At 40.6% G+C, this 13,219-nt stretch overlaps 1 protein-coding gene across 1 annotated transcript in view; it reads right to left on the bottom strand.

The window, feature by feature from the left end:
* Positions 1–453: 453 nt before the first annotated feature.
* Positions 454–13,219, bottom strand: part of LOC135202107 (uncharacterized) — a 46,794-nt gene continuing 34,028 nt past the window's right edge. Inside the window, exons 10-19 of the mRNA XM_064231358.1 lie at positions 5,924–6,123; positions 5,081–5,235; positions 4,673–4,856; positions 3,974–4,097; positions 3,673–3,759; positions 2,991–3,125; positions 2,276–2,390; positions 2,022–2,100; positions 1,404–1,584; positions 454–954 (exon numbers count right to left, since the gene is read on the bottom strand). Of these exons, the coding sequence (XP_064087428.1) occupies positions 599–954; positions 1,404–1,584; positions 2,022–2,100; positions 2,276–2,390; positions 2,991–3,125; positions 3,673–3,759; positions 3,974–4,097; positions 4,673–4,856; positions 5,081–5,235; positions 5,924–6,123 (1,616 nt within the window). The 3' untranslated portion in view covers positions 454–598. The remainder of the gene's footprint in view (positions 955–1,403; positions 1,585–2,021; positions 2,101–2,275; positions 2,391–2,990; positions 3,126–3,672; positions 3,760–3,973; positions 4,098–4,672; positions 4,857–5,080; positions 5,236–5,923; positions 6,124–13,219) is intronic.

Here is a 13,219-nt window from a genome sequence, read left to right as displayed (position 1 = left end):
AAAACTACTTTCAAAACCTGTCCATTTATTATTATTATTTTATTATTATTATTATTATTATTATTATTATTATTATTATTATTATTATTATTATATTATTCAGAAGACGAAACCTATTCATATGGAACAAGCCCACCACAGGGGCCGCTGAAGAAATTTAAGCTTCCAGAGAATATGGTGCTCATTCGAAAGAAGTAACAGAAGGTAATGAGAAATGCAAAAAGAAGAAATCACATACTAAAATTAAATGATGAATTTATAATTAATAGATAAAAATGTTAGTAAATTACTAATACATAAAATTCCACATATGATTCTCCTTGCATTTTAATAATTTACTTAAAGTTTTATATATTTATGAATTTCTATCATCGTTTTATGCAGTGGAAAGTGAATATGTAGATTTTTTTTAACAAAGTATACGTCTCTGTGACTGAAGTAGTATAATGGGACTGACCTGCTACACTTTCGCCTCATCCTTCACATTTCAGACAGATTCTGGTCTATTACATTATGATGAAAAGTTTCTATTATTGAAAACTGCGATAACAAAACATTTTTTTTTTTTTTTTTTTACAACTCTTTATAGGTCTAGTTTTTAGGACCAACTATAACCTCCTTGGCCAACGTCATCGCCGGTGACGTGAGCTTTGGTGGCACTGAGCAGCGTGATCTGTTTGATCTCGTCGAAGGTCATGTCGTCACACATCCCTTCCTCCAGCGGGCAGTAATCGAATTTCTCCCTGAAGGGCGACGAAGTCAGGATGATGACGTTGAAGAGGAGGCAGGTGAGGGTGAATGTGACGAAAAGGGTCCTGTCCATCACGCGGGAGATGAACTTCCACTCCTCTATCAGGTCTTTCGCTTCCTGATGCTCCAGCGACGCCTTCGCCTTCCTCGTCAGGACTTTGCTCATGGTTTCCAGGGCCATCAGGGCCCTTTTCTGGAAGGGGTCTGGAAAGACAGGGAATAGACGTCTTGCTTCAATAAGGTGGACGAGAATTTGATTCTGCATTTTTGGAAAAGAGTAAAGGCCAAAGGGACTTATACCTTGGTGTACTTTAGTAGCCCAGGCTCGAATAAATTGGGTCAATATTAAGAAACGAAGAATAAAGGTCATTGATGAGTTACCGCACTTTATGAACAAACCTCTCTCTCTCTCTCTCTCTCTCTCTCTCTCTCTCTAGATTCTTTAATAAAAAAATTAATTTTTAATAGCAGACCTAAGTAGCTATACACCATATTAAGAGATTACGATTATAAATTGTTTCACTGCTCATGAATTTTACATCAGCTCCCCTTTTATACCATTTATGAAAAACAAAACAAAAAACTTATTTTACTTACAGAATTTTGGACATCGATGAAGCAACGGAAACAATGATTAGATGACGACCTCTTACCTTGAAGAGAGTCGTACTGGAAGTCTTCCTCCTCCTCGAAGAACTTCCGAGGATTAGGAGGAGAAGGAGGAGGAGGAGGAGGAGTAGGGGGCTTCACCGTGAACACCTTCACCAAACTACCGTCTGTGTCCCTTACTTCCTCAAACGGCTCCACCTTCGTCTGAGTGACGCCCTCTCCCCCCTGTAAGGATACAGAAAAGAGGTTTTTGACACATTGAAGGATTCGCTATACATTCACGCTTCAGGGGAAGATGTTCAGGAGGGGAGTGCTCAGGGGGACTTGAATGCGCATTCATTTGCTCAGGGGAACATGAATGTGTAGCTCAAGTGCTCAAAGGAACTTGAAAAAGCACTCAACTGCTCAGGGGAACTTGAAAGAGAACTCAAGTGCGCGGGAGATATTGATTGACTTATGATTTGTGTTACAGAGCTCTGAAAATAGATTTTTTTTCGTTGAGTTATGAGAGATTTGTTCATTTTAATCGTTTCAAGTCCCTCTAAAGAAATGCAAATTGGACTTCTTATCTCTAATGGGTATTATATTATTATTATTATTAATTATTATTATTATTATTAGTCAGAAAGACGAAAAAAATTTTGTGCTTCTTTTCTTCTCACCTTGTCTAGACGCCATCTTTCCCTCACGACGGTCGGAATTTTCACGACGAACATTTTAGCCACGAATAAAATGAAGATTCTGTAAATAAACAACAACAGTAAAATAAAAACATAAGTAACAGACGAACTAGCGGTATGATTAACAGAATTATAATGAGCGAGACACGTTTAATTCATGTTTTTTTTTATTGACGTCTAATAGGTCTAATCATTCCTCGTGCTCTTATACCAAAAAATGATGCGAATTGACTCACTTCACATTTTGTGGAACCTTGTATCCCCTCATGCCCATGACGTTGAGATTCAGGACGCCCACCGAGAAGGTGATGTTCAGGGCAATCATGGTAATGCAAGCTCCGTAGTAGACACCTGTTTCAATTGAAAGTGCGTGGTAAGCGGTTTTCCTTCTCACAAGACATCCTAAGGTGCAAAACCATTCATTTTGCATTGCTTTAACAATGAATAGAGGCAATCACGAAAAACGAGGAACATTATTATTAGCCTTCCAAATTATAAAACGAGAACCATTACAAACGGAAAACATTACTACTATCCTGCCAAACCATAAAACGAGAAACATTACTGCTAGGTTGTCAAACTATAAAACGAGGAACATTACCAATGGGGTGTCAAAAATTACTGCTAGATTGTTAAACCATAAAATAAGAAACATTTTTGTAAACCTCTTACACCATGAAACTAGGAACATTACAAACGAGAAACATGACTACTTGCCTGGCAACCATAAAACAAGAAACATTAAAAACAAAAAACATTACTCAGGAGAGGTGGAACATGCATCCTGCCTATGTGAACTCTCGAGAGAGACTGAGAGTTTCCAGCCCTGTAATTGGCTTATCAAAAACCAATTAGGAGCGTCGTAAGGGACTGGCCTAGACATCGGATGCACGGTTGATGTGAGTCTACTACAGCCAGCCAAACCATAAAACGAGAAACATTATCACTAGCCTGCCAGCGGAAGCTTCTCCGTCGGGGGTAGTTTCTCCGTCATGGCCATTAGGAACACCATCATGGCCAGCATCGAGTTGATCCCTAGGCCAACCTTCTCGCCGGTCTCCGACGGAAGGGAGAACACCATGAGAGCTGAAATGGATGCGTTTATGAGCTTAAAATCATCGTTAACTTTTTCATATCATCTGTAGCTCATTTTGTCGCTTTCGGGCTACATTACATGCAACGCCAAAAAGCATCATTTTTGGTTGGACACGTTTTCGAAAACTGTTCTTAACCCTTAGTACACTGTCATCTTATGTGACCTTTGCGATAATTTGAAATATTCCTTTAGTAATGGTCATAAAGGTATAATAAGGACATACAAAATATAATCACCTTTTGGGAAAAGGTCTGCATACACACACACACACACACACACACACATACAAAAGTTCGTTTTGTTATATTGTAAAGCATAAAACTGTTTATCACTCTACCTTATAATGCCTCCAACCCTTTCTTTTTCATCATCTAAAGAAATCTGTTTCGTTGTGTAGATACATTTTTAAAAATCGAGGCAAGAATAATATGATAATTAATAGAGCTTACATCCTCCAAATAAGATCACCCTGATTTTTTCCCTTTTTCAGTTAATTTTTTCAGTCAGAAGCAGACAAGTGACCTGAACTAAACTCACAGCAAATATTGATCAGGATTCCTGGCATGATGAAGAAGAAGAGGGAGAAGATCGTACGGCGCTGAACTTGAATGTAGAAAACAATTGCTGGAAGAGAGGTGGAAGTTGAATGTCACATAGTTTAGCGCTGATGTGTGGACTAGAATAGGGAAAAACTGGGTTACAGGCTCTCAGTTCAAGAGAACAGAATTTATTGGTAAAATTATTTACTAATACTGACGTTTGAGCGGGTATTTCGTCAAATAGGGTCTAATAAAACGACATCACTGAACGGTACTAGAAGGTAACTTGTAGTACGTACTCGACATCGGATATTTGCAGCATGGGTTGCGGACCTCCATGTACTCGTTGTAGAAATCCTCCAAGAAAAACATTGGGTTCTGAGTGAATTTCGACAGATCAGCTGGACCAGGTAGCAAGATGATCTGCAAGAAAAGAGCAAGTCAAAGGTTACCTGAACGTAGCATGGCAACTTACTGTCAAGAATTGGATGCTCGGTTGACAAGTAAGTTGCTGGGGGCGATAGTAAACCGTAATGACTAGTCTGGCCTCGGCTATTGCCATATTTTGACAAGACAGGATCAATTGATGATTTGATGAGGCAAAAGGATCCTAACAAGATAAAACCACGTAGAACTTTCATTTTGAAAATAGCCTAGTGCTCAAATTTCATGTACGAATACTTAAGAGAAATAAAAGAGGTGCATTGGCAGTCGACGACAGTAGCACATTTTTAATGGATATGTAGGTACTTACTAAAAGAAGGAAAAAACTTTCATACATTATTTTAGACATTAATGCTTCCACAGAACTGAGCTGTAAGTTTGAATCTCGGCCAAGTAACAGAATATCTTCAATTCTCTCTTCATTTACGTAGTAGTGACAAGGGTTTCCAAAGCATGCAGAAATCGAGAGAGATTAAGCGGGCATTGTGGCTATTGAAAAGAATGAATATTTTGTTTAAGTATATGTGTACGGGCGTCCGCGTCAATTTCCTGACCTCAGTTTTGTCATAAGTCCAGGACGAGAACGTCAGATGACAGAGTTGTTGGTCGAAAGGGTAGTATTGGATGTCCAAAGAGCAGATGGCATCGAAGATCCCGTGGCTGACCAGCTCCACCTCTCCCGTGTGGAACACAATGGCGTTGCTGTTCAGGATTAGCCCGTCGTAGTCAGCGTCATTACTTCGGGAGAAAAGACGAAGAAGATTCCTTCAACTCTTTCTTCTTGAATACGATTCTTGGGAAAAGTTATGTAAGCGAGGAATTCTTTCAATTTGTTTGTCACTTTTAAACGTAGGTACCACTTTGGTGTGCATATAAATGTAAGAAGAGAGAGAGAGAGAGAAAGAGAGAGAGCTATGCTACCAGATCGAGTAATATGTACTAAGTAATATATAGGTACTGACGTGTTCATCATAATGACGTCAGGGTACCAGATGCTCTTGTAAGGAACTCGTATGACTCGCGTATCTTCGTAATCTGCTGGATCCCAGGAGAGATAGGCGTCCTTCCATTTCATGATGATCTCCGTGTTCGTTCGTATGTATTGGTTCTTGGTGTCCTGTGCAGAAGAAGCAGACGCAGAAATGATTACTGGACTGAAATGAAGTTTTGCTGGATTAACGCCTATAAATGAGTGTTTACTGGACAAATGTTAACTTGACTGATATCTAGTCTAGGAATAAACGGCTGCTGGAGTAGGTTCTGAAACGAGTGGTTGCTAAACATCAGACAACCTCTAAAACAAGTGATTATTTAACATTGGGCTCTCGTCTAAAAGAAGCATTTGGTGTGTGACGTCTAAGTAAGACAAGTCTTTACTGCACCGACATCCGCAGGGGGAAGGGCCGTTGCAGCTACTCACGCTGTGCACTGTAGGTGTTAATTAAGGCTCTTTGAAGATTCCCTTGGGTCCGTGACTGTAATCCCCGTCATTCCTTTTACTATACCTCCGTTTATATTTTCTTTTTTCCATCTTACTTTCCACCCTCTCATAACGATTGTTTCATAGTACAACTACGAGGCTTTCCCCCTGTTACACTTTCCAAACCTCTCTCTCTCTCTCTCTCTCTCTCTCTCTCTCTCTCTCTCTCTCTCTCTCTCTCTCTCTCTCTCTCTCTGAGAGGCGAATGACCTCATCATAGGTCCAGCGCTTGACCTCTGGCCTCAGTTTCATATTCCATTCCATTCATTTACTGAACTGGCGTAAAGAATAAGTTATGCTGAAAGGACAGTAAGTAAGAACTCACCAACATCAAGACATCGAAAAGGGACAGCTCGAAGAACACGTAGGTGATGTCTCCGTGTCTCCTGATGGGCCGGATGTGCTTGTTGTAGTCGGAAAAGAGGACGTCGAAGAGCTTGTGTTCCGCCGAGGTGGTGTTGGCGGTGATGTTGGTGTTGTTGGTGCTGGTCGGTCGGTCGCCTGCGCCCTGACAGTGGGCAATTGCTGCAAAGGGAAATTAAAATGGAAGATTCAACACTGATGTGAAATTCTGCAAATGTTGATGTCTATGGGAACACTGAGATTTATGTTGCTAATGATATTCAATTGCGAGTAAAAACTGAAGCTGTTAATCGAATTTTTTTTTACCTGCAATTGAATGAAAGCTAATGCCGTGCAACCCAACGAATATTAAACCTCTGTTTAAACACAAGGAGAAACTCGATCCGCTAATGACTTCAGGAGTCGCATATCTATTTAATCGGCCTAGATGTCATCGAGAGAAGTACGTCGGCTCCACACGGAGGTTACTCAAGTGAGACTGGACTCTCATGGAGGCGTTAGCTATAGAACAGGTGACAAATGAACTAATCCTGAATTTTCATGTATTCGTGAGCTTACAAAGAAATGTAAGATGTAAGTATGACATGAATTACAAAAATTTTAAAATTATAGGCCAATCCCCTCACGAACAGTATTTTAGCAATCTTAGAATCAGTCTTCATGAAACAACTCATTCCGCAGTTAAACAGCCTGTCTTCCTCAGTTGAAGTCGAAGCTGAACGCGGCCCGAATTGTAGCTCGGTCTGTTCCTTCAGCACCTCATGGCAATCACTCCTCCCTGGTTATTGTACCTGTCTTTTACATTATTTGTATAACTCTTTAACTTATTCCGAGTTTGTCATTTTAACCTTGATTTTAACCTTTTATAGTTTGAAAATGGGACTTTTACGTCTTGAAATGTCGCATCTAGAATAAAGTACCTAGGAATGGAATAAAGGATTAACCTTCACCTCGCACCGACACACGCACACATTATATATATATATTATATAATATATATATATATATATATATATAATATTATATATATATAGATATATATTATATATATATATATATCGAACTACAAATGTCCTTTAATATCTAATTCGCTCTACCCCGGAATTATATATTTTCATATATGTTTAACCGAGGGGGAATTTATTAAGCGATAATAGAAGTGCTGGCCGACAGGCGCGGTCCATCGACCTCTCAATTCCAGGACTGGCAGTGAAGCCTTAGCCAACCTCGCCACCGCAAGAGATTTAGATATTAAAGGACATTTGTAGTTCGATATATGAATCACGGTAATGTGATATGACTTAATATATAATATATATATTAATGTACTAGATAATATATTATTATATATATTACGTATATACATAATATATATATATTATAAATATTTTACTGCGAGTTTAAGAAATATCTTGACAACTATTGTAGCTTTTAAGAAAGTACCTTTATCGTGAAAGCTAGAAGTTCCCGTATGATTTTATGCGTTCTTAGGTCTTCCATAGGTTTTGGCCGAAATTGTAATGACGGGGAGAATCTATTACGCAAAGAATTTAAATTCATGAAGAAGAGAATCAGATTGTCTTTTGAGTGTCGCCCACCACCCTTGGCCTTATTGATATGACCTTTATTCTCTCTCTCTCTCTCTCTCTCTCTCTCTCTCTCTCTCTCTCTCTCTCTGTGTGTGTTTGTTGAAATCGCGAAAACTTTCTTATTGTGCTTTTTCTGTATATCTCTCTTTTATTTACACAGTTATTCTTCTAATGTCTTTCCTGACACTTTTGAAAGTCATTAACAAATATATTCGAGCTTCTTTTGGAGATAAAATTGGCCACCTCTTACCTGGAACATGTTCCTGCAGTGTTCTTTATTTTTATCACAGAGGAAATTTATTCCTGATATTCAACTCCTAAAAGGGGTCTTCGTTTTCCGAAGCAAAACTAAATTATGCTCACTAAAGGAAACCATGTGTGAACCAAAACCTGTATTTATGTCTAAGGATTTACTTAGGAACTTCAGCTAGAATAAGAAATGCAAAAGGAAACGAGAGAGAGAATCTTGCCCACCTGCAAAGATGATGACGAAGATCGCGCACAGGTAGGGAGCGAGTGACGTCATTCTTCTCATCTTGTCCAGATGCTCTGTGTGAAATGATCCGATATCTACCTCATAACGTAATCTGGCGGCAATTTAATGTAAGAATAAACTCTTCCTCTTGCCGTAACGAACGCACTGGCGGGGCACGAAAGAGTAAATTATTCGTACAAGTATTCGTATGAAGAAGTTCTTGTAATCTCCTGTAACTCAGACTTATTTTCACTTTATGTTTATACTGTGTATATCTCTATCTAAACTGTAAATGACCTGGATGCCTATGGAAGGTAAACAAACCTTTTAGGACAGTGCATGCAAAGGTAATCTTGAAGTTTGACCAACTTCTTCTTCTTCTTCTCCTTCTACAGATCTGAGAATTTCGAGGATAGCTTGTAGAAAAAAACTGGTAAACAAGATGTCAGAATACTGACCTAAAAGATACCTTTCTTTTCGCGTCTGCCAACGAAAACTTAAGTGTAAAAGCCGGTCTTTGCAGGAAGGGACCGAAGTCGTTAGGCTTTCCTCTCTAGACCTATAACTACGTCTGGTCGTCAGCCTTTCCTCGTTATGCCTATAACTGTCAGGTCGTCAGCCTTTCCTCTCTAGACATAAAACTAAGATGGTTCGCCAACCATTCCTCTCTAGGCCAATAATATGTCTATTAGTCAGCTTTTCTTCTATAGACCTATAACTGTGTCTGACTTCGTCTACTGTCGTAACAGCTCTCTAAGTTCTATGGTCTAGAGTCAGGACCGTTGTAAAAGCGTTACCTACGACGGCCAAGTAAGTCAGTTTCGAGCACAGGCGAAGGATTCTATTGGTCTAAAGGAGAACCAATAACGTCAGGAATATAACCACCGGCATGGATCGATCAAGAAAAGAAAAAAAAAAGAGCGAAGAACATGTTTTATTTGTCCAGGTGGGAGAGCATGTCCGCTTTACCTTCGGGTTTATGTAATCGTGAGAAAGCCATTCGGGTGAATTTAAGAACACGGTTGTAAACAGCTGTTGCGTGTACGGGAATGACTGTGCAGCACTTATTGTACGTAGATTAAGAGTTGCATGCAATACCTCATTTCTCGTCAGTGTGCAAGACGTGTGTTGCTAATACAGATTCATTCTCTCTCTCTCTCTCTCTCTCTCTCTCTCTCTCTCTCTCTCTCTCTCTCTCCTTATATTAGATTTCCAAAATGCCTTTGACAAAGTTCCACACAAGAAACGAATGACAAGAGTTAGGGCTTTAGGAATTGTAGGTGAAATAACAGACTGGATCGAAGACTGGCAAACTAGCAGAAAGCAGAGATTCATAATAAATGGTGAAGAATCAAAATGGGCAGATGTGACAAGCGGAGTTTCTTAGAGTTTTGTCCTTGGCCCACTCTTGTTTTTTATTTATACTATAACGACATAGATGTAGCATTAACTAGCAGGATACCCAAATTTGCAGGTGACACCAATCTAGGTGTAAATGCAGCAAACCTAAATACAATGGAAAATTTAAAAAATTACCTAAGGAAAATAGGTGGTCAAAAAGGTGGCAAATGCCTTTAAACATAAATAATGCACAACAACAAGAGGACCTTTGAGTCATTATTACCAAGGACGTAAAATCCACAAAACTGCATAAAAGCTGAAAAGAAGGCACAGAGGAATACATAAAGAGGCAGTTCAAATACAGAAACAAAGAAACGGTACTGCAGCTCCACACATTAATAGTTAGACCCCATTCAGTACAAACGACGAGAGAGTCTTAACATGTATGGCTTAAAAACACGACGATTGCGAGGACAACTAATAGAAACATTCAAACTGAAAGGCATAACAGAAGTATACATTAACATATTCACGTTTAAGGAAAACCAGACAAGAAATAATGAATGGAAACTAGAACTGAAGAAATATAACACATTTCATTGTGGGAGCTTCTTCACATACAAGATATTTGACAAATGGTATAAACTGCCACCGTGTGTTGCAAATAGTAACAGTGTGGAAGAGTTCAAAAGAAAACTAGACAAAATCATTAGGACAATGTGAAATTAACAGTTAAACCTGCTCCTAGAAATAAGTGAGCACATGATGTCTCCTCGGATGGACTAATAAGTCTTTGAGACATCCTAATCCTTGTAACTCTTGTAACTCTCTCTCTCTCTCTCTCTCCTCTCTCTCTCTCTCTCTCTCTCTCAGGAAGAAACCTAATTGAATGTGTCCTCATTAGGGGCCATACCTTAGCTGTGGGGAGGCTTTTTCGGTACACTAATATTCATAATTGGTTCGAATCAAAGGCTACCAGTCAACTCTGAAAACTAAGTCATTTCAGTTTCGCCGCTGGGTCATCAAAATCCGTCTTTTACAGATACTACTTTGGGCATTGCTCTCTCGAGATACTGGGCGGTGATAAGCTGCTTTTGCTCCTGAGGCAAACTTTGCAAAACCCGTATTATGATCATCATAAGACCCATATGGTACCTACTGTCTAAGGTTTACACAGTACTTCTCATAGGGGGGGATATTGCAACTGCTTTCAATCCGTTTACTGTACCTCCGTTCATATTCTTTTTTCCATCTTATATTCGACAACCATCTTCTAACAACTGAATCAAAATGCACCTTTGAGGGTTTCCTCCTGTTAATATTTCAAACCTCTTTGCCCTCAATTTCTCTTTCAGTGCTAAATAACCTCCAAGGTCCCAGCTCTTGGCTTTTGGCCAAACTTGTTATTCCGCGTGTAGGCAAGTGTGGCGCAAAGAAGAAAATGTTGTGAAGACGACAGCGAAAGAAAGAGATTTAATAAACATTTTCTGGAATTCTTCTGCCTGACATTTAGGAGGGCGTGGCGGTGGTATTTAGAATTTCCCAGGTGTCTCTTTCTCTTAGTATGGATTCCTGAAATCGGCGTCTGAGAATCAATAGCTTTTTATCTATTCTCCCATTATCTTAATGTGTCGTCTTTAGTTCGTCGTCTTATTCCGCTTTTTTCAGAGGCTTCGCATGTTGTCTGAGCCTCCTTTAACGGAGGCCTCTCATGTTCAATTATTCTTCTTTCAAAGATGCTTCATGAGTTTTCATTTGAAGAGGCCTCTTGTGCTGTCTGAGTCTTCTTTCAAAGAGATTTCACAATTTCTCTAAGTCTTCTTTCAAAAAGGGCTTCTCGTGCTTCCTAAGAATTCTTTCAAAAAAGGCTTCATGAGTCTTCTCTCTTAGAGGTTCACGTGTTGTCGGAGTCTTCTTTCAAGGAGGCTTCTCATATTGAATAATTCTTCTTTCAGTGAGGCTTTGCGAGTCTTCTCTCAAGGAGGCTTTTTGTGCTGTTTGAGTCTTCTTTAAAAGAGGCTTCATGAATTTTCCCTCAAAGAGGCTTCTCGTGCTGTCTGAGGTCTTCTCAACAAGAGGCTTCACATGTTGAATGATTCTTCTTTCAGAACAGCTTCTCATGCCGTCTGAGTCTTCTTCGAAGAGGCTTTGTGAGTCTTCTCTCAAAAGAGGCCTCTTGTGCTTCTGAGTCTTCTTTCAAAGAGATTTCACACTGGTGTAAGTCTTGTTTCAAAAAGGCTTCGTGAGTCTTCTCTCATAGAGGTTCACATGTTGTCGGAGTCTTCTATCAAAGAGGCTTCTCATATTGAATAATTCTTCTTTCAGTGAGGCTTTGCGAGTCTTCTCTGAAGTAGGCTTTTTGTGCTGTTGTTTGAGGTCTTTCTTTTAAAGAAGAGGCGTTCATATGAATTTTCCCTCAAAGAGGCGTCTCGTGTTGTCTGTCTTCTCTCAAGAGGTTCTCCGTGCAGTCTGAGTCTTCTCTCAAAGAATCTTCTCGTGCTATCTGAGTCTTCTCTCAGAGGCTTCTCATGCTGTCCTGAGGTCGTCTCTCAAGGAGCTTCATCATGCTGTCTGAGTCTGCTCTCAAGGAGGCTTCTCATGCTGTCCAGTCTCTCTCCAGAGGCTTCTCAATGCTGTCTGAGTCTTCTCTCAAGGAGGTTTCCTCATGCTGTTCTGAGTCTTCTCTAGTGAGGCTGTCTCATGCTGTCTGAGTCTTCTCTCAAGGAGGCTTCTCCGTGCTGTCCTGAGTCTTCTCTCAAGGAGGCTTCTCATGCTGTCCCTGAGTCTTTCTCTCAGGAGGCTTCTCATGCTGTCGGATTCTTCTCTCAAGGAGGCTTCCTCATGCTGTTCTGAGCCCCCCCCCCCTCTTCTCTAGGAGCTTCTCGTGCTGTCTGAGTCTTCTCTCAGGAGGTTCTCGTGCTGTCTGAGTCTTCTCTCAGGAGGCTTCTCGTGCTGTCCTGAGTCCTTCTCTCAGGGAGGCTTCTCATGCTGTCTGAGTCTTCTCTCACGGAGGCTTCTATGCTGTCTGAGTCTTCTCTCAAAGAGGCTTCACTCGTGCTGTCTGAGTCTTCTCTCCAAGGAGGCTTCCGTGCAGCTCCTGAGTCGTCTCTCAAAGAGGCTTCTCGTTGCTGTCTGAGTCTTCTCTCAAGAGGCTTCTCAGGTGCTGTCTGAGTCTTCTCTCAAGAGGCTTCTTCGTGCAAGTCTGAGTCCTTCTCTCAAGAGGCTGTCTCGTGCTGTCTGATCCTCTCTCAAGGAGGCTTCTTCATGCTGTCTGAGTCTTCTCTCAAGGAGGCTTCTCGTGTTTGTCTGAGTCTTCTCTCATAGAGGTTTCTCGTGCAGTCTGATTCCTTCTCATCAAATGAAGCTTCTCCGTGCTGTCTGAGTCTTCTCTCAGGAGGCTTCTCATGCTGTCTGAGTCTTCTCTCAAGAAGCTTCTCAGTGCTGTCTGAGTCTTAAGAAAAGAGGCTTTCTTCATGCCTCTCTGGGATCTTCTCTCAAAGATCTTTTCTCGTGCTGTCTGAGTCTTCTCTGCAAGGAGGCTTCTCATGCTGTCTGAGTCTTCTCTCCCAAAGCTTCTCGTGCTGTCTGAGTCTTCTCTCAGGAGGCTTCTCTGCCCTGAGTCTTTCTAAAATCAATATGCTTCCGTGCTGTCTGAGTCGTCTCTCAGGAGGCTTCTCATGCTCTCTGAGTCTTCTCTCATGAAGGCTTCTTGTGCTGTCTGAGTCTTCTCTCAAGAGGCTTCTCATGCTGTCTAGTCTTCTCTCAAGGAGGCTTCTTGTTGTGCTGCCTGAGTCTTTCTCTCAAAGCAGCTTCTTTGTGCTGTCCTGAGTCTTCTCTCAGGAGGCTTCTCTCA

This window comes from Macrobrachium nipponense, chromosome 30, assembly GCF_015104395.2.
Source record: "Macrobrachium nipponense isolate FS-2020 chromosome 30, ASM1510439v2, whole genome shotgun sequence".
In the NCBI taxonomy this organism is placed as follows: Eukaryota; Metazoa; Arthropoda; class Malacostraca; order Decapoda; family Palaemonidae; genus Macrobrachium; species Macrobrachium nipponense.
This window is presented reverse-complemented; position numbering and strand designations above follow the sequence as displayed.